Here is a 14,368-nt window from a genome sequence, read left to right on the forward strand (position 1 = left end):
ACCAGTGATTTAGATGATGATTAAGATGAGTCAGTATTTTAGATGAATCACTGATTAAAATAAATCATTGGTTTGAAAAGAATCAGTTTTAGATGAATCAGTCATTTAGATGAATCTTTGTTTTAGACGAATCACTGATTAAAATGAATCGGTGATTTAGAGGAATCACCGTTTTAGATGAATCGTTCATTTTGATGAATCAGTGTTTTAGATGAATCGTTCATTTTGATGAATCACTTATTAAAATGAATCGTTCATTTTGATGACTCAGTGTGTTAGATGAATCAGGCATTCAGATGGATGTGTAAACAAAGCCTTCATTCATGTTCATGTTTGTTAAATTGTCTTTTATGTTTTGCCATTTTATTAAAACTTTATTAATGCGTCGAAACACATTGTGTTCAGGTGTTAACTTGAGAAATTTTGGCTCCCCCTAGTGTTTTACATCTCTCTCTCTCTCTCTCTCTCTCTCTCTCTCTCTCTCTCTCTCATTCTTTAACAGAAAATTTTCAGTCAAAAATAACAATGAAAGATCAAAATAAAGAAAGAAAAAGATGAATACACACCATTTTAGTTAGAGGGTAAAGTACATGCGTCACCTTTATCACTCATTATAGGTTTTCTTCACAGTGGTTTATTTCATTAAATGAAACTATTTAGATTTTTTTAGTAAGGTGTGTAAAAATGTTGCTGCATCTTGTTTCTCTCTCTCTCTCTCTCTCTCTCTCTCTCTCTCTCTCTCTCTCTCTCTCCACTCAGTTCTCTGATTGTGTTTGACGTCACTCCTCTCTGTCTGTCTGTCTGTCTGTCTGTAGCACTAGACCTTGCGTGAGAGGTCTCTCTTCTCTCTCTGTTCCTCTTCTTTTGCACCTGTCCTCTATCTCCCCTCTGCATCAGCTGTTCACCGCCCATCTCTCTGTTCATGCAACAACAACAACAACGACAACCAGCTGTTGCTTTGTCCATCAGACATTTTGGGCTGATGTCTTTGTTAAATTTGTTTGCAAGGTCATTTGCAGACACCATTTCTTGAAGTGTTTTTGTGTTTTTAATGTTTTTTTTCTTTTTCATATTTTATTACCAGTAATGTAATTATGGAGAGTTCCATGAAGCAAACAAGTAGTAACAAGTGTTTATTGATTATTTACAGCATACATTGGAATCACAGAGGTGGCTTAGCGGTTAAGGCTCTGGGTTACTGATTGGGAGGTTGGGGGTTCAAGCTGCCACTGTTGGGCCCTTGAGCAAGGCCCTTAACCTTTTCTGTATCATTGTTGACCCTGTGCTCTGACCCTGACATCCTGGGGTATGTGAAGAAAAAAGAATTTCACTGTTTTGTAATGTATATGTGACCAATAAAGATACATTATTATTATTATTATTATTATTATTATTCATTATACTGAATGTACAGGGACATGTGTAATAAAAATAATTGAGGTTAAGGTTTTCGAGTGTGACATGAGACACACACACACACACACACACACATACAGCTGTACAAAAGGTGTAATTAGATGAGCAGGTGCAAGTCGCGAGTCTGATATGACATAGAGATAAGACACACACTCACACGCAGAGCCACATCATAACCGTAAACACACAAAGTGTGTGGTGTTACAGTAAAACATGAAGCAGAGTTACTGTTACCAATCTGAAACCGTCATACTTTTGATCTGTTTATAGATACAGTCAATGTGGTCGAATGTCCACGAAACGAGCTCGTTCTTGTTGTTACTTTTGTTATCACAGCTATAAAAATTGGTTCCCTCACCAGCCCTCTCTCTTTATTCTCTCTCTTTAAAGTTAAATGCAGCTTATCAAGTTACTGAGAAACGGCAAACTGTAAAACGTCGGAAAACTTAAACTTACAGCTTCACCTCTGACACTGGAGACTCCTTCCATAAACGTTAAATAAACATTTCTTTACAGGAAACGTCATTAAATCAACAATTACACACATTCCTTAATCTGTTCATGTGGAGCATCCACTGTATGAGTCCCTGTGAATGAGCTGTTACTATAGAAACGATAACGTATTAGAACGAGTGTATTAATATAAACCTGTGATGTGCAGCTGCACTACTGTCAGAGCCGCTGTTATAGAAAATTAGCAATATTATTACTGTTAATAGTTTCGATGTTTGTGTATCTGTGGTGTAAATTGTGACTCGTGTCTGACATGTGCTGAGTGTGACGATGAGTGTGTGTGTGTGTGTGTGTGTGTGCGAAGGCCAGTGATGCAGCTGTTGTGTGCCGTAGAAGCACATTGCCAAAAATCCATTTCTATGCCAATGACATAACCGTGGTAACATGAAGACACGTGGTGACAAGGCCTTGTAGTGTCAAAACACAAACACACACACACACACACACACACACACACACATACACACACTCAGACACATGGACACAAACAGAAGAACTGAAAGACAATTCTGACACTTGTGATGGTACACTCTGGAGAGTCTCTAATTGGCCGTGTCAGTCTACACCAAATCCTCCTACAACGATAAACCCCATGTTTGCCTCATTGAACACCTACTCACTGACCAATATGACATCACTTCTATTCAACATAATAATGGAGCACAGCAGTGAATGTGTCCGACCAAAACTAGCCCAACGATGGCCTAATGACTACTGAACTCTGAACCAAGCCACAGTATGAGTATGTGGATGAACCGCGTATTACTGGACGTGATGGTGGGCTCGGTGTTCTGTTCTGAAAATGTACTAACTCTCCATAACATCATTTGAATGTCTTTCCTTTAATATTAAGGCACTGTTGGGTGTCTTAGTTGGTATCTTGTTTAGTGTCTTAGGGCAGCTGTGGATCAGGTGGTAGAGCGGGTTGTCCACTACTTGTAGGGTCGGCGGTTCAATTCCCAGCCCACATGATTCCACATGCCGAAGTGTCCTTGGGCAAGACACTGAACTCCAAGTTGCTCCCAATGGCAAGTTAACACCTTGCATGGCAGCTCTGCTACCATTGGTGTGTGATTGTGTGTGTGAATGAGACACAGTGTAAAGTGCTTTGGAACGGCTAAGGTTAAAAAAGCGTTATATAAGTGCAGACCATTTACCATTTTAGTTTACATCCACCGAAAATATCACCTGTTTTTTTTTCTATTTATTTTTTATCAATAAGCGATCTGAGCTCCTCGCCTCTTGGTGTTCTCTGCATGCAGAAGTGCTGCTCTTCAGAGATTTTAATATCCAAGTACATTCTGCTGAATTTACTGCTGATTTTCAGAATGTCTTCCTGTTCTTTTGTTTTACTCAGCATGCAAATGTTCCCACACACAATAAAGCCCACACACTGGATATTATACCTCTAATCACAAGGCTGTGCTGTTTAAATAAATCATCATTAGCCTCCTTGCTTTAACAAACAGGCAGTTTGCTTGGCCAGAGATTACAATAATATCCTCTCTACTACACTTCATCAACCAGCTCCACTCAGAACACATGCTGAGACTCAGTCTGTCTGCCCCAGAGGTCATCGAAGTAGAAACTGACTAATGTGCTGCTGTTATCAGAAATGACCCGAGAAACCCCAGAGCTCTTTTCATTATTATGAATAAACTGCTGCGCTCTGATAACAGTTTTGCTCTTACCCCTTCTCCAGACCTCTTTTAGATTTTTAAGGACAACATATATAATATATATCTGCAGTTACAGGTAAGGTTAATCAAGGTTAATCATAGCATATAAAAAGAATACCTCGTTCCACCTGGATCCCACGCTTACACCCCACACAACAGGGGCGTGGTAGCTCAGTGGTTAAGATGTTGGAGTACTGATTGGAAGGTTGTGAGTTTAAATCCTAGCACTGTCAAGCTTGGGCCCTTGAAGTGCTCAGTTGTGTAAATGAGATAAGGACTTCTGGCAAATGCTGTAAATGAAAATGTAAGGTAATATCTTCCATCATTGATAGTTGAAACTCTTAGTTCTGGCTCTTGTTGGCTCAAATTTAGCCTATTACCCAAAAACATTTAAAATTCAACTTAGAAGCCAATACTCACATCTCTCGCTCTCCTCCAGACTACGCACCCACTCGTCCTGTGAATTACCAATAAAATTAAATTTTTACTCATACTAAGTCTCCCTCATGTTTATTTCATGTAATTTTTTATCCACAACACTCTGTACCCAAAAAACTGAAGCTGCCTGATTTTACTCCAGCCAAGACTTGACTTTGAGCCTTGAGGACTTCAGTCATTTTAGACACACTTCTAACCTGCCTTTTCTAGGCAATCTACTTGAGTGTGCTGTAGCAGCTCAGCCAAAAGAACACCAAGCAACCAATTACCTGTTTGAAGAGTTTCAGTCTGGGTTTTAGATCAGATCATAGCACTCAAGGAATGGCCTGTTGGTCGGCTTGCTGAACTAATACATTTTCTTTTAGATCTGTGTTCTGCCTTTGGGATGATATTCCATAATATCATATCATGCACCAACCCGAGAAAATGGTTGTCCTTATTGGTGATGTACTCCCCTGGTTCTAATCTTATCTCACAGACCAGCAGTATTTATTTTAATTGATGGATGTAGGACTGACTTCTCACTTCTCTCTCACGGTGTTCCCCAAGGCTCCATTCTTGGTCCAGTGTTGCTTATAATATATATTGTATATACTCCATCTTGACAATATGATCAGGCGACCTGGTCAGCAATTTCTTCGTTATGTTGACGATACACAGATTTACATACATACTGACCCATCACACACACTTCCTCCACCTGCACTGAGTAACAGAAAATAAAGCACCAGGCATTAACTGTCCCTGGCTTTATTACATCCACTTCAGCTCTTGGTGTCACCTTAGATTCCACACTGACGCTTGAATCTTATATTAAAATCACTACAAAGTCAGTTTTCTTCCACCTCAAAAACATTGCCAGACTACATCCCACCCTTTCCCTGTCTGCTGCAGAGATGCTTGTTCACGCATTTGTCACATCGAGGTGTTGATTATTGCTGTGTTGTTCTTTGTGGACTCTCAGCACAGAGACCGAACAGGTTGAAGTACTCGATAGGGTTCTCACCCACACCAAGCAGAGGGAACACATCACCCCCACACTTCAGAAGCTACACCAGCTCCGTACTGATCGGTTTCATAATACAGTACAGCAAACTATTTCTGGTATTTAAGTGCCTACATGGTCTGTCCCCTGCTGACTCAACTAGCCTTGTCCTTCCATCCTCACCAGCACAGACTACCAGATCTTCAGATTCTCACCTGCTCGCTGTCCCTTCCTCTCAGCTCCACACATTGGGACACCAAAGCTGCGTAATGCGCTTCATCTTCATCTTCTTTTCTGTATTGTTCTTCCACCCACCCAAGGACAAACACAATTTTTACTGTACACGTCATAATCTATTTTTATATTACTAATTGCAAATATTGCAATTTGATTTTTTTTTCTTTTATCTCAGTTTAACCACTGTTGTATTGTTCTATATTGTGAATATGCTATATGTGTACACTGTCCGTGGGTACCCTGAAAGGCACTTATATATATATATAAAAAAACAAAACAAACAAACAAAAAAAAACCCTACTACCACTCTTATTGTGGTATTATTATCTCATAATAACTGAAGACTTTTATTTCTAAGCATATGACAGAATTAACTGCAACAGAGTAGACCAATCAACAACTAAATATTATTAATTCAACAAAAAAGACTAAATGTATTGTTTATTGTTATTTAATATTTATATTGTTAATTATTTAAAGCAAATGAATGATTTATTTTATTTCACCACAATGAAAATTTGTTTATTTTTTATATTTATTTAATTATATTATGTTGTATTATATTACTAATTATATTGTGTATATACATTATGATAGATAGATAGATGATAGATAGATAGATAGATAGATAGATGATAGATAGATTGTTTAGAAGTAACTATACATGTATATAAAGTGTATAAATATAACATATATAAATATATGTCTTTCTTTAACGGGTTTTTAATAGAATGGGATGGTAGCAGGATCCGCTTCATCACGCCACTACGTCACGCCGGATTCTCCTCAGTGTTTATTCTTTGATTAATAGATGATGCTGTTTATATCGTGAGAGCAGTAACTGTGTCATCTCTTAAATAAGAACATACTCATAATCCGACTGCGTTGGCCCTTCTATAGACGTCTCGATGCCGTGAGTCGTCTTTCCCCTCGTCTACAGCAGCGTGGGATGATGGTGTGATGGTGTGATGTTTGCAGATCATTAAATCACACTCATCTTCCACAACCAACCCTTCCTCCACACTTCTCTCTTATTTCTTTACTCTGAACAAAACACTGAGTCACAAAAGATTTTTTCATGAGAAAGGGTGATTTGAGGATTAGCTGGGGGAGGAAACTGGAGTACCCGGAGGAACCCCCCCCCACTGAAGCACGGGGAGAACATGCAAACTCTGCACACATGAGACAGAGGCAGGAATCGAACCCGTAATCCCAGAGCTGCGATGTCAAACATGCTAACCACAAAGCCAGAATCCCCCCCACTCATCCTCCTCCTCCTCCTCCTCCACCTCACTTCCCCCTCACTCATCCTCCTTCTCCTCCTCACTCATCCTCCTCACTCCTCCTCATCCTCACCCCCCCACTCATCCTCCTCCTCCTCACTCCTCCTCCACCTCACTCCCCCCACTCATCCTCCTCCTCCTCACTCCTCCTCCTCCTCACTCCCCCCTCATCCTCCTCCTTCTCCTCCTCACTCATCCCCCTCTCTCCTCCTACTCCTCCTCATCCTCCTTTTAACCAGTAACTGCCATGTGAAGACACTAGTGTGCTCTTTTCCCTGACACATACGTCTTACACATTTCACATGTCTCCACTGTGCTTTATTCAGCGTGAGATGAGTGTGTGTGTTTCTGCAGAATCACTCATGATTGGTATTTATTATGTCACGAAGGTCTATAGTAAATAACAGTCACGACACCTCTCTCTCTCTCTGTCTGATTTTTTTTTATTCTCTCTGTGCATCTCATCTGAAGTGCTCTGTTTATTAATTTCAAACAGGAGTCAGAGACCTGTGGAGTCACACATAACATAAACACACAGACGAATAAAGCACGCACGTCCGAAAGAGCAACGGTATCAAACTGGTTTTTATTACAAATGTGTTCTATTTGATCGTATGTTTGATCATTTCTAACATACAGTCTCGTATATATATATATATATATATATATATATATATATATATATATATATACGTGTATACAGGTACTAAACATTCACAACATGGAAATGACAAAGAAGATGAATGGAAGATGATGGAGCGGTTATGACTCTGAGGATGCTACATTAGACTGAATTGTTCATGAGAATAAAATTCGTAAAAAGAATGCGGATTTTGAATGACAGAATAAATAAATAAAATTGAAATAAAGTCCCGGTCACTGGATGGGGCAGGCTGGATGTGTCACGGCTTTGCTCAGCTTCATGCTCTGTGTTTGTTCCTCACGTGAGGCGAGTGCGAGCTGCAAGTCTGTCCCGAAGCTGGGTCTGCGTGCGAGCGGGTGCACCGCACCGCACGGAGTGTCGCCACCACGCTGACGTGCCGCACGCAGCATGGCGTGGTACGAGCGTATCGAGAGCTTGCGGTGGCGAGACGGCCCGGTCTCGAGTGGCAGCCCGCCTCGCTCGGCCAGCGCCGCGAACGCCTCCTCCAGGTTTTTGCTGTCTTTGGCGGACGTCTCGTAGAGCGCGCAGCCGTCCGCAAACGTCCTCAGGGCCTCCGTGCGCGACACGGCATGTTGCTCGACTGGCAGGTCCACCTTGTTCGCGCACACCACCACGGGAACGTTCGTCACACGTGCCTTTGAGCGCAACAGCGCCGCCTTGGCTGATGAGATCTCGGAGCGCAGGGCACACACTTCGTCAAACGAGCTGCGGTCATCCACGCTGAACACCAGCAGAAAGATATCACCTGCATGAGAGAAGAACAAACTGTCAGTCACGTGAATGTAGACGGAAATCTGTACAACCAGTATGACAACATGGATTGAATCAGTACTCAGTAGTACAACAGTTACACTGGCGTAATTCTGAAGCGTAATATTGCAATAAAATGCTATTCATTAGCCGAGACAAATGACTTCAAGCTGCGCAGGACACGCCTTCAAGTCCCGGATGAAGACTCTCGGATTTCTAGATTCACTACATCCATGACAGGTACACGAGAAAAGGTTCGCTTTACGTCCCTTTTTCTCAGAGCTTCAAGTAAACGAAGCCAATACACAAATGTTCAAATTTATCAAAACATATCGATACGACTGAAACTAGCAATCCACGGATTTTCTGAAGCATGGTGTGAGTGGTACTGCATCAGACTCCCATTATAACTTCAATCTGAGAAGATTGCTGATTGGGTCCGATTTTGTTTCTATGAAAAGATCAACACGCTCACTGAACTGGATTTTCAAGACATGATGCTTCAACTCAGAGAAATTTGAGGACGGTGGATGGAAAACGCGTAAAATATGATGAACGCAGCACTTTTATTTACGACCTTTAAAGGACGAGTCATTTAAAAACGCTCGCTCAGCATGTGATAGTCATCTGACACCGAAGACCCGCGAGCCTTCGAGAAACGGACAAACGTTCTTGGAGCTCAGGTGCAGCTGACAAAGCTTTTTTTCAGGCTGTAGTAAACGGAAAGCATTAAGGCACGGGATGAAGACCTTTTTTTTTGGGGGGGGGGGGGGGGGGGGGGGGTTGTTTTACAAAGCTAGAATGCACACCTGCTCAGACTTCTAAAACTGTCATCACTAAACACAATCAATGAAAATCAGTGAAGTTATTAATGCTAACTGAAGCTTTAAGTGAAGTCTCGTGCATGTGGAAAGTTTGGGAAATCGGCCTCTTTAAATATATACAGGACATATAGGAGTTTTGGAGCCAAACTTATCGCTCTTTTACACAGTCATGTATTAAAGTTTGATAAAATTCTCTTTCTTTGGCAACAATTGAACAAAACCTTATTTTAAAAAAAGATAATTACATTTTTGTTGTTGTTGTTGTTGTAAGTGTTATCGTATGTCTTTCACGTAAATGTTAAACATGGTTTTAACTCGTGTGGGTGACTAAACAGTCATTTTTATATCTTGAAAAAAAAAAAAGAAAAACAATATAGCCTGATGTTTTGGAATATATATATTTATATACTTATATATTCACCATACACATGACTAGCTTTTGAGCCAATTCTGTTGCAGAAGACAAAGTTATTTGGGGAATGAAAACAAAAACAAATATATCAAACAAAATATATCATTAACTAAATTGACTTTTTTAATGTTACCAAACATCTTTAATGTAAATAAAAGATAATATACCCAAATTTTATGTCTATGTACCTTATGTGTGTATATATATACATACATACATATAGCAAACATTTTCCACAAAAAGCACGAGTTAAGAGACAATTCTGATGCAGTGGATCAAGTTTGGGAACAGAAACAGAAATTTTACTTCTTTGTGCAAAATGTTACCAAAAGTCTTGCTAAACACTCTTATATTCTACTGTACTGTCTCTGAGAGGTGTGTGTGTGAGCTGTGTGTGTAAAGCTGTGTGTTGTGTGTGAAGCTGAGTGTTGTGTGTGTAAAGCTGTGTGTGTGTGAGCTGTGTGCGCGCACCGGTGAGGATGGAGAGTCTGCGCTTGGCGGGGAAGTCTCTCTCTCCGGCTGCGTCCAGGATGTCTATCTGGTAAGTCTCCCCGCGGATGTTGTACACTTTGCGGTGGAAGTCCTCTCGTGTGGGTTCGTACTGCTCGTTGAAACCGTCCCGCAGGAAGCGCCGCAGGATGGCCGTCTTCCCGACGCGCGGCCCTCCGAGCACCACCAGCCTCCTGCAGTTCTGCGGCTTCGGCCCGGAGCTCAGAGCCTCTTTAGCGCGCAGTACCGCCGCCGTCTGGTTCCTCTCCTCCGCCGCCCTCGCCTGCTTCTCCCGCCGCTTTATGAGCTGCGCCGCGGCCAGTCTCTGAACTCCCATTCCCGCTTTGGAGATGGTGGCCGCTACTCCGAGTCCACCGAGTCCCCCGAGCCCCAGACCGGTCAGTAAAACGTTGGAGGAGCTCGGGAGGAAGTCGGGCGCGTGTCCGGGTTGTATACGCGGCACCGGGGCGCTCTGGATATCCGCTGTCTCCATGTCATTCGGTGCAGGGGACATCAGTGAGGATTAAGTGATCAACTCAAATCTCTAATACTCACTCTCTCAGTTGGAGATGCTCTGTACTCAGTGCGCCTCTCCAGCCTGCTTTTTATACTCAAGCAGCCTGTATGCTGGAGCAACAGCGACAAAAGATTGCTTTTGCACTCCATCAGGTCACGAACATAAACAACATCTGAAATTTCACTCCATGCAGCTACAGCAAGGAACATGATAACTGCATTCAAACAAACCCTGAGTAAACATGCAGGTAGAGGAGGACTGGTCTAATTCTAGCACCTGACATTATTATTATTATTATTATTATTATTATTATTATTATTACACACACACCATCATCAGCACATCACACCAACACACCGCGGTGATCCTAGAGTGTTTTCAGGCCCCGAAACGCCATCGTCATGGAAACGAACAGCCAAACCATGTAAAAACATTCCGTTTTTTTTTTTTGTTGTTGTTGCTGTTGAAATCTTTGCTGTTTAAACGGCTGCTTAGAATGTACACTTTTCTTGTTATACGGTAGCTTTCAATGTAGCTACATAACATGACATACTCCGAACTTAGCAGCGTCTCGCAGCTGGTTCCCCCTGATTACGGACTTACATTGGGCTAGAGTTATATTACTGTATATCCTACAGCCATCATCTTTACCTGTTCTTCTTGCTTTCTATTTTCTTTGTTGGTTCTCCAGTTCTCAGATGAAACGTGTACTAGTTCCACGTGTTAGTAATATGGAGCCTGCTGTGGTGATTCTTGGTAGAGTATTGAATCGAGGTTTTAAACATTTTACATGTCTCCTTTCATCGAAATCTGATATTTACGTCTTAAATACATGAATTATTTGAGCCGTTTACGTCAAAGTCTACATGTAAACACCACTTTAGCGGCTCTACAGTAGCAATACATTTCTGAGTCCCTCGGTGTGTATGAATAAAGGAGACGCCATGTTGACGTATTTGTTTATAATGTGGTACATTCGACATTTTCAAAGGGTTAAAAATAATCCTGGGAATATGAACACATTTATGAAATAAAATCCACACAGCGCTTTCTTGTAAAAATGAACCCATCAGGTAGGTTGAAAAACGACCCGTTTGCTGGGTTACAATGAACAACCCAACTTGAAGGTGTTAGTTTAGACCGAAATGTGTAGCTGTTGCACTGAAAATAACCCCATTTGGGTTGTTTTTAACCCAGTGTTTATAGAGCGTAATGGTATCCACTAGACATACTGTAACATGCCACCAATAGAACGCAACAAATTACCAGTAGAGACCGACTGGGACATTACAGCTTCCGTTAAAACCAATACAATTCCCGTTATAACCGTTAAAACCATTACAAATTCTATGAGGGTTTCTGTTGGGTTTTTTTTCAGCAGGGATGTCTTCATGGACTCGATGCCAAGAGCATTTGCCTGTGTTGTCTCTCCAGTGGCCAGGACACCCTACCAGTGCAACAGCACAGACAAAACACACCAGTCCAGCATCAGGTAATAATGAAATAATAATCCAGTTTATACGGGATAAATGCACGAGGAGGCACACACACAAAATAACTGAACGATAAGATTTTGGATCGAATCACTCAGCATACAGTCAGAGTCACAGCACTATTATGTGGCAGTGTGTGTGTGTGTGTGTGTGTGTGTGTGTGTGTGTGTGTGTGTGTTTGTTCCTGCTGTGGAACATTACGTTTTTCCCGCTGTGTCTGTTCATCTCTTTATGAACTTTCCTAATTTACACTGGACATTACAGGACACGCTCACTGTACACTGTTTTAGGACTTATTTTTATACTTTGAGATAGCTCGATAACCAGCTACATAAGCATATATATATATTATATATATTATATATATATATATATATATATATATATATATATATATATATATATATATATATATTACTGTTATACTTATGTACAGTGGGGGAAAAAAGTATTTGATCCCCTGCTGATTTTGTACGTTTTCCCACTGACCAAGAAATGATCCGTCTATAACTTTAATGATAGATTTATTTGAACAGTGAGAGACAGAATAACAACAAAAAAATCCAGAAAAACGCACGTCAAAAATGTTATAAATTGATTTGCATTTTAATGAGGGAAATATGTATTTGACCCCTCTGCAAAACATGACTTAGTACTTGGTTTAAAAACCCTTGTTGGCAATCACAGAGGTCAGACGTTTCTTGTAGTTGGCCTCCAGGTTTGCACACATCTCAGGAGGGATTTTGTCCCACTCCTCTTTGCAGATCTTCTCCAAATCATTAAGGTTTCGAGGCTGACGTTTGGCAACTCGAACCTTCAGCTCCCTCCACAGATTTTCTATGGGATTAAGGTCTGGAGACTGGCTAGGCCACTCCAGGACCTTAATGTGCTTCTTCTTGAGCCACTCCTTTGTTGCCTTGGCCCTGTGTTTTGGGTCATTGTCATGCTGGAATATCCATCCACGACCCATTTTCAATGCCCTGTCTGAGGGAAGGAGGTTTTCACCCAAGATTTGACGGTACATGGCCCCGTCCATCGTCCCTTTGATGCGGTGAAGTTGTCCTGTCCCCTTAGCAGAGAAACACCCCCAAAGCATAATGTTTCCACCTCCATGTTTGACGGTGGGGATGGTGTTCCAGGGGTCATAGGCAGCATTCCTCCTCCTCCAAACACGGCGAGTTGAGTTGATGCCAAAGAGCTCCATTTTGGTCTCATCTGACCTCAACACTTTCACCCAGTTGTCCTCTGAATCATTCAGATGTTCACTGGCAAACTTCAGACGGGCATGTATATGTGCTTTCTTGAGCAGCGGACCTTGTGAGCGCTGCAGGATTTCAGTCCTTCACGGCATAGTGTGTTACCAATTGTTTTCTTGGTGACTATGGTCCCAGCTGCCTTGAGATCATTGACAAGATCCTCCCGTGTAGTTCTGGGCTGATTCCTCACTGTTCTCATGATCACTGCAACTCCACGGGGTGAGATCTTGCGTGGAGCCCCAGGCCGAAGGAGATTGACAGTTCTTTTGTGCTTCTTCCATTTGCGAATAATCGCACCAACTGTTGTCCCCTTCTCACCAAGCTGCTTGGCAATGGTCTTGTAGCCCATTCCAGACTTGTGTAGGTCTACAATCTTGTCCCTGACATCCTTGGAGAGCTCTTTGGTCTTGGCCATGGTGGAGAGTTTGGAATCTGATTGATTGATTGCTTCTGTGGACAGGTGTCTTTTATACAGGTAACAAGCTGATATTAGGAGCACTCCCTTTAAGAGTGTGCTCCTAATCTCAGCTCGTTACCTGTATAAAAGACACCTGGGAGCCAGAAATCTTTCTGATTGAGAGGGGGTCAAATACTTTTTTTCCCTCAATAAAATGCAAATTAATTTATAAAATTTTTGACATGCGTTTTTCTGGATTTTTTTTTTGTTATTCTGTCTCTCACTGTTCAAATAAATCTACCATTAAAATTATAGACTGATAATTTCTTTGTCAGTGGGCAAACGTACAAAATCAGCAGGGGATCAAATACTTTTTTCCCTCACTGTAGCTAGCTATCTTATACTTTACACATTTATCTCAATGTGAGTACAATGAATTTGTCAACACAAATGAGTGCATATTGTCTGTGGACTCCTTGTCTCAATGTCTTAAACAAACAAACAAACAAACAAACACAGTGGTAACAAAACCAAAACTATGTATTGCAGGCCATTAATTAATTAATTTATTTATGTTGTTATTGTTGCTGTTTCCGTTGAATTTAAGGAGTGCTTTATGCTGTGCTTGACCTTAAAATATATATATCCATCATCTATCTATATTACCGTTTGTCCTACAGGGTCGCGGGGAACCTGGAGCCTATCCCAGGAGGCATTGGGGCACAAGGCGGGGTACACCCTGGACAGAGTGCCAATCCACCGCAAGGCACAATCACATACACACACTACGGACACGCCAATCAACCTACTACGCATGTCTTTGGACTAGTGCAGGAAACCCGGAGAACATGTAAACTGCGCGCGCGCGCGCACACACACACGCACGCACACACACACACACACACACACACACACAGGGCAGTGGTGGGAATCAAACCCCCAACCCCGGAGGTGTTAATCCAAAGTGCTAACCACTAACCCACTATAGTCTAGGCTACACAGGCTTCAATCCCGG

At 41.6% G+C, this 14,368-nt stretch overlaps 2 protein-coding genes across 2 annotated transcripts in view; one reads left to right on the forward strand and one right to left on the reverse strand.

Annotated features, from left to right (window-relative positions):
* Nucleotides 1-7,223: 7,223 nt before the first annotated feature.
* Nucleotides 7,224-10,550, reverse strand: rasd2b (RASD family member 2b). Its single transcript, XM_017457556.3, has 2 exons — nt 9,673-10,550; nt 7,224-7,960 (listed from the first exon to the last, which is right to left on the reverse strand). Exons 1-2 carry the CDS (start codon nt 10,202-10,204, stop codon nt 7,428-7,430), a joined length of 1,065 nt encoding a protein of 354 aa, XP_017313045.1. The 5' UTR covers nt 10,205-10,550; the 3' UTR covers nt 7,224-7,427.
* Nucleotides 10,551-14,331: 3,781 nt separating this feature from the next.
* The window catches only part of mycbpap (mycbp associated protein), a 17,639-nt gene continuing 17,602 nt past the window's right edge, over nt 14,332-14,368 (forward strand). Inside the window, exon 1 of the mRNA XM_053676359.1 lies at nt 14,332-14,368. This exon is cut by the window's right edge and continues 104 nt beyond it. The gene's annotated coding sequence lies outside the window, so the exon portion shown is untranslated.

The sequence above is a fragment of the Ictalurus punctatus genome, chromosome 26 (assembly GCF_001660625.3).
Source record: "Ictalurus punctatus breed USDA103 chromosome 26, Coco_2.0, whole genome shotgun sequence".
Classification (NCBI taxonomy): Eukaryota; Metazoa; Chordata; class Actinopteri; order Siluriformes; family Ictaluridae; genus Ictalurus; species Ictalurus punctatus.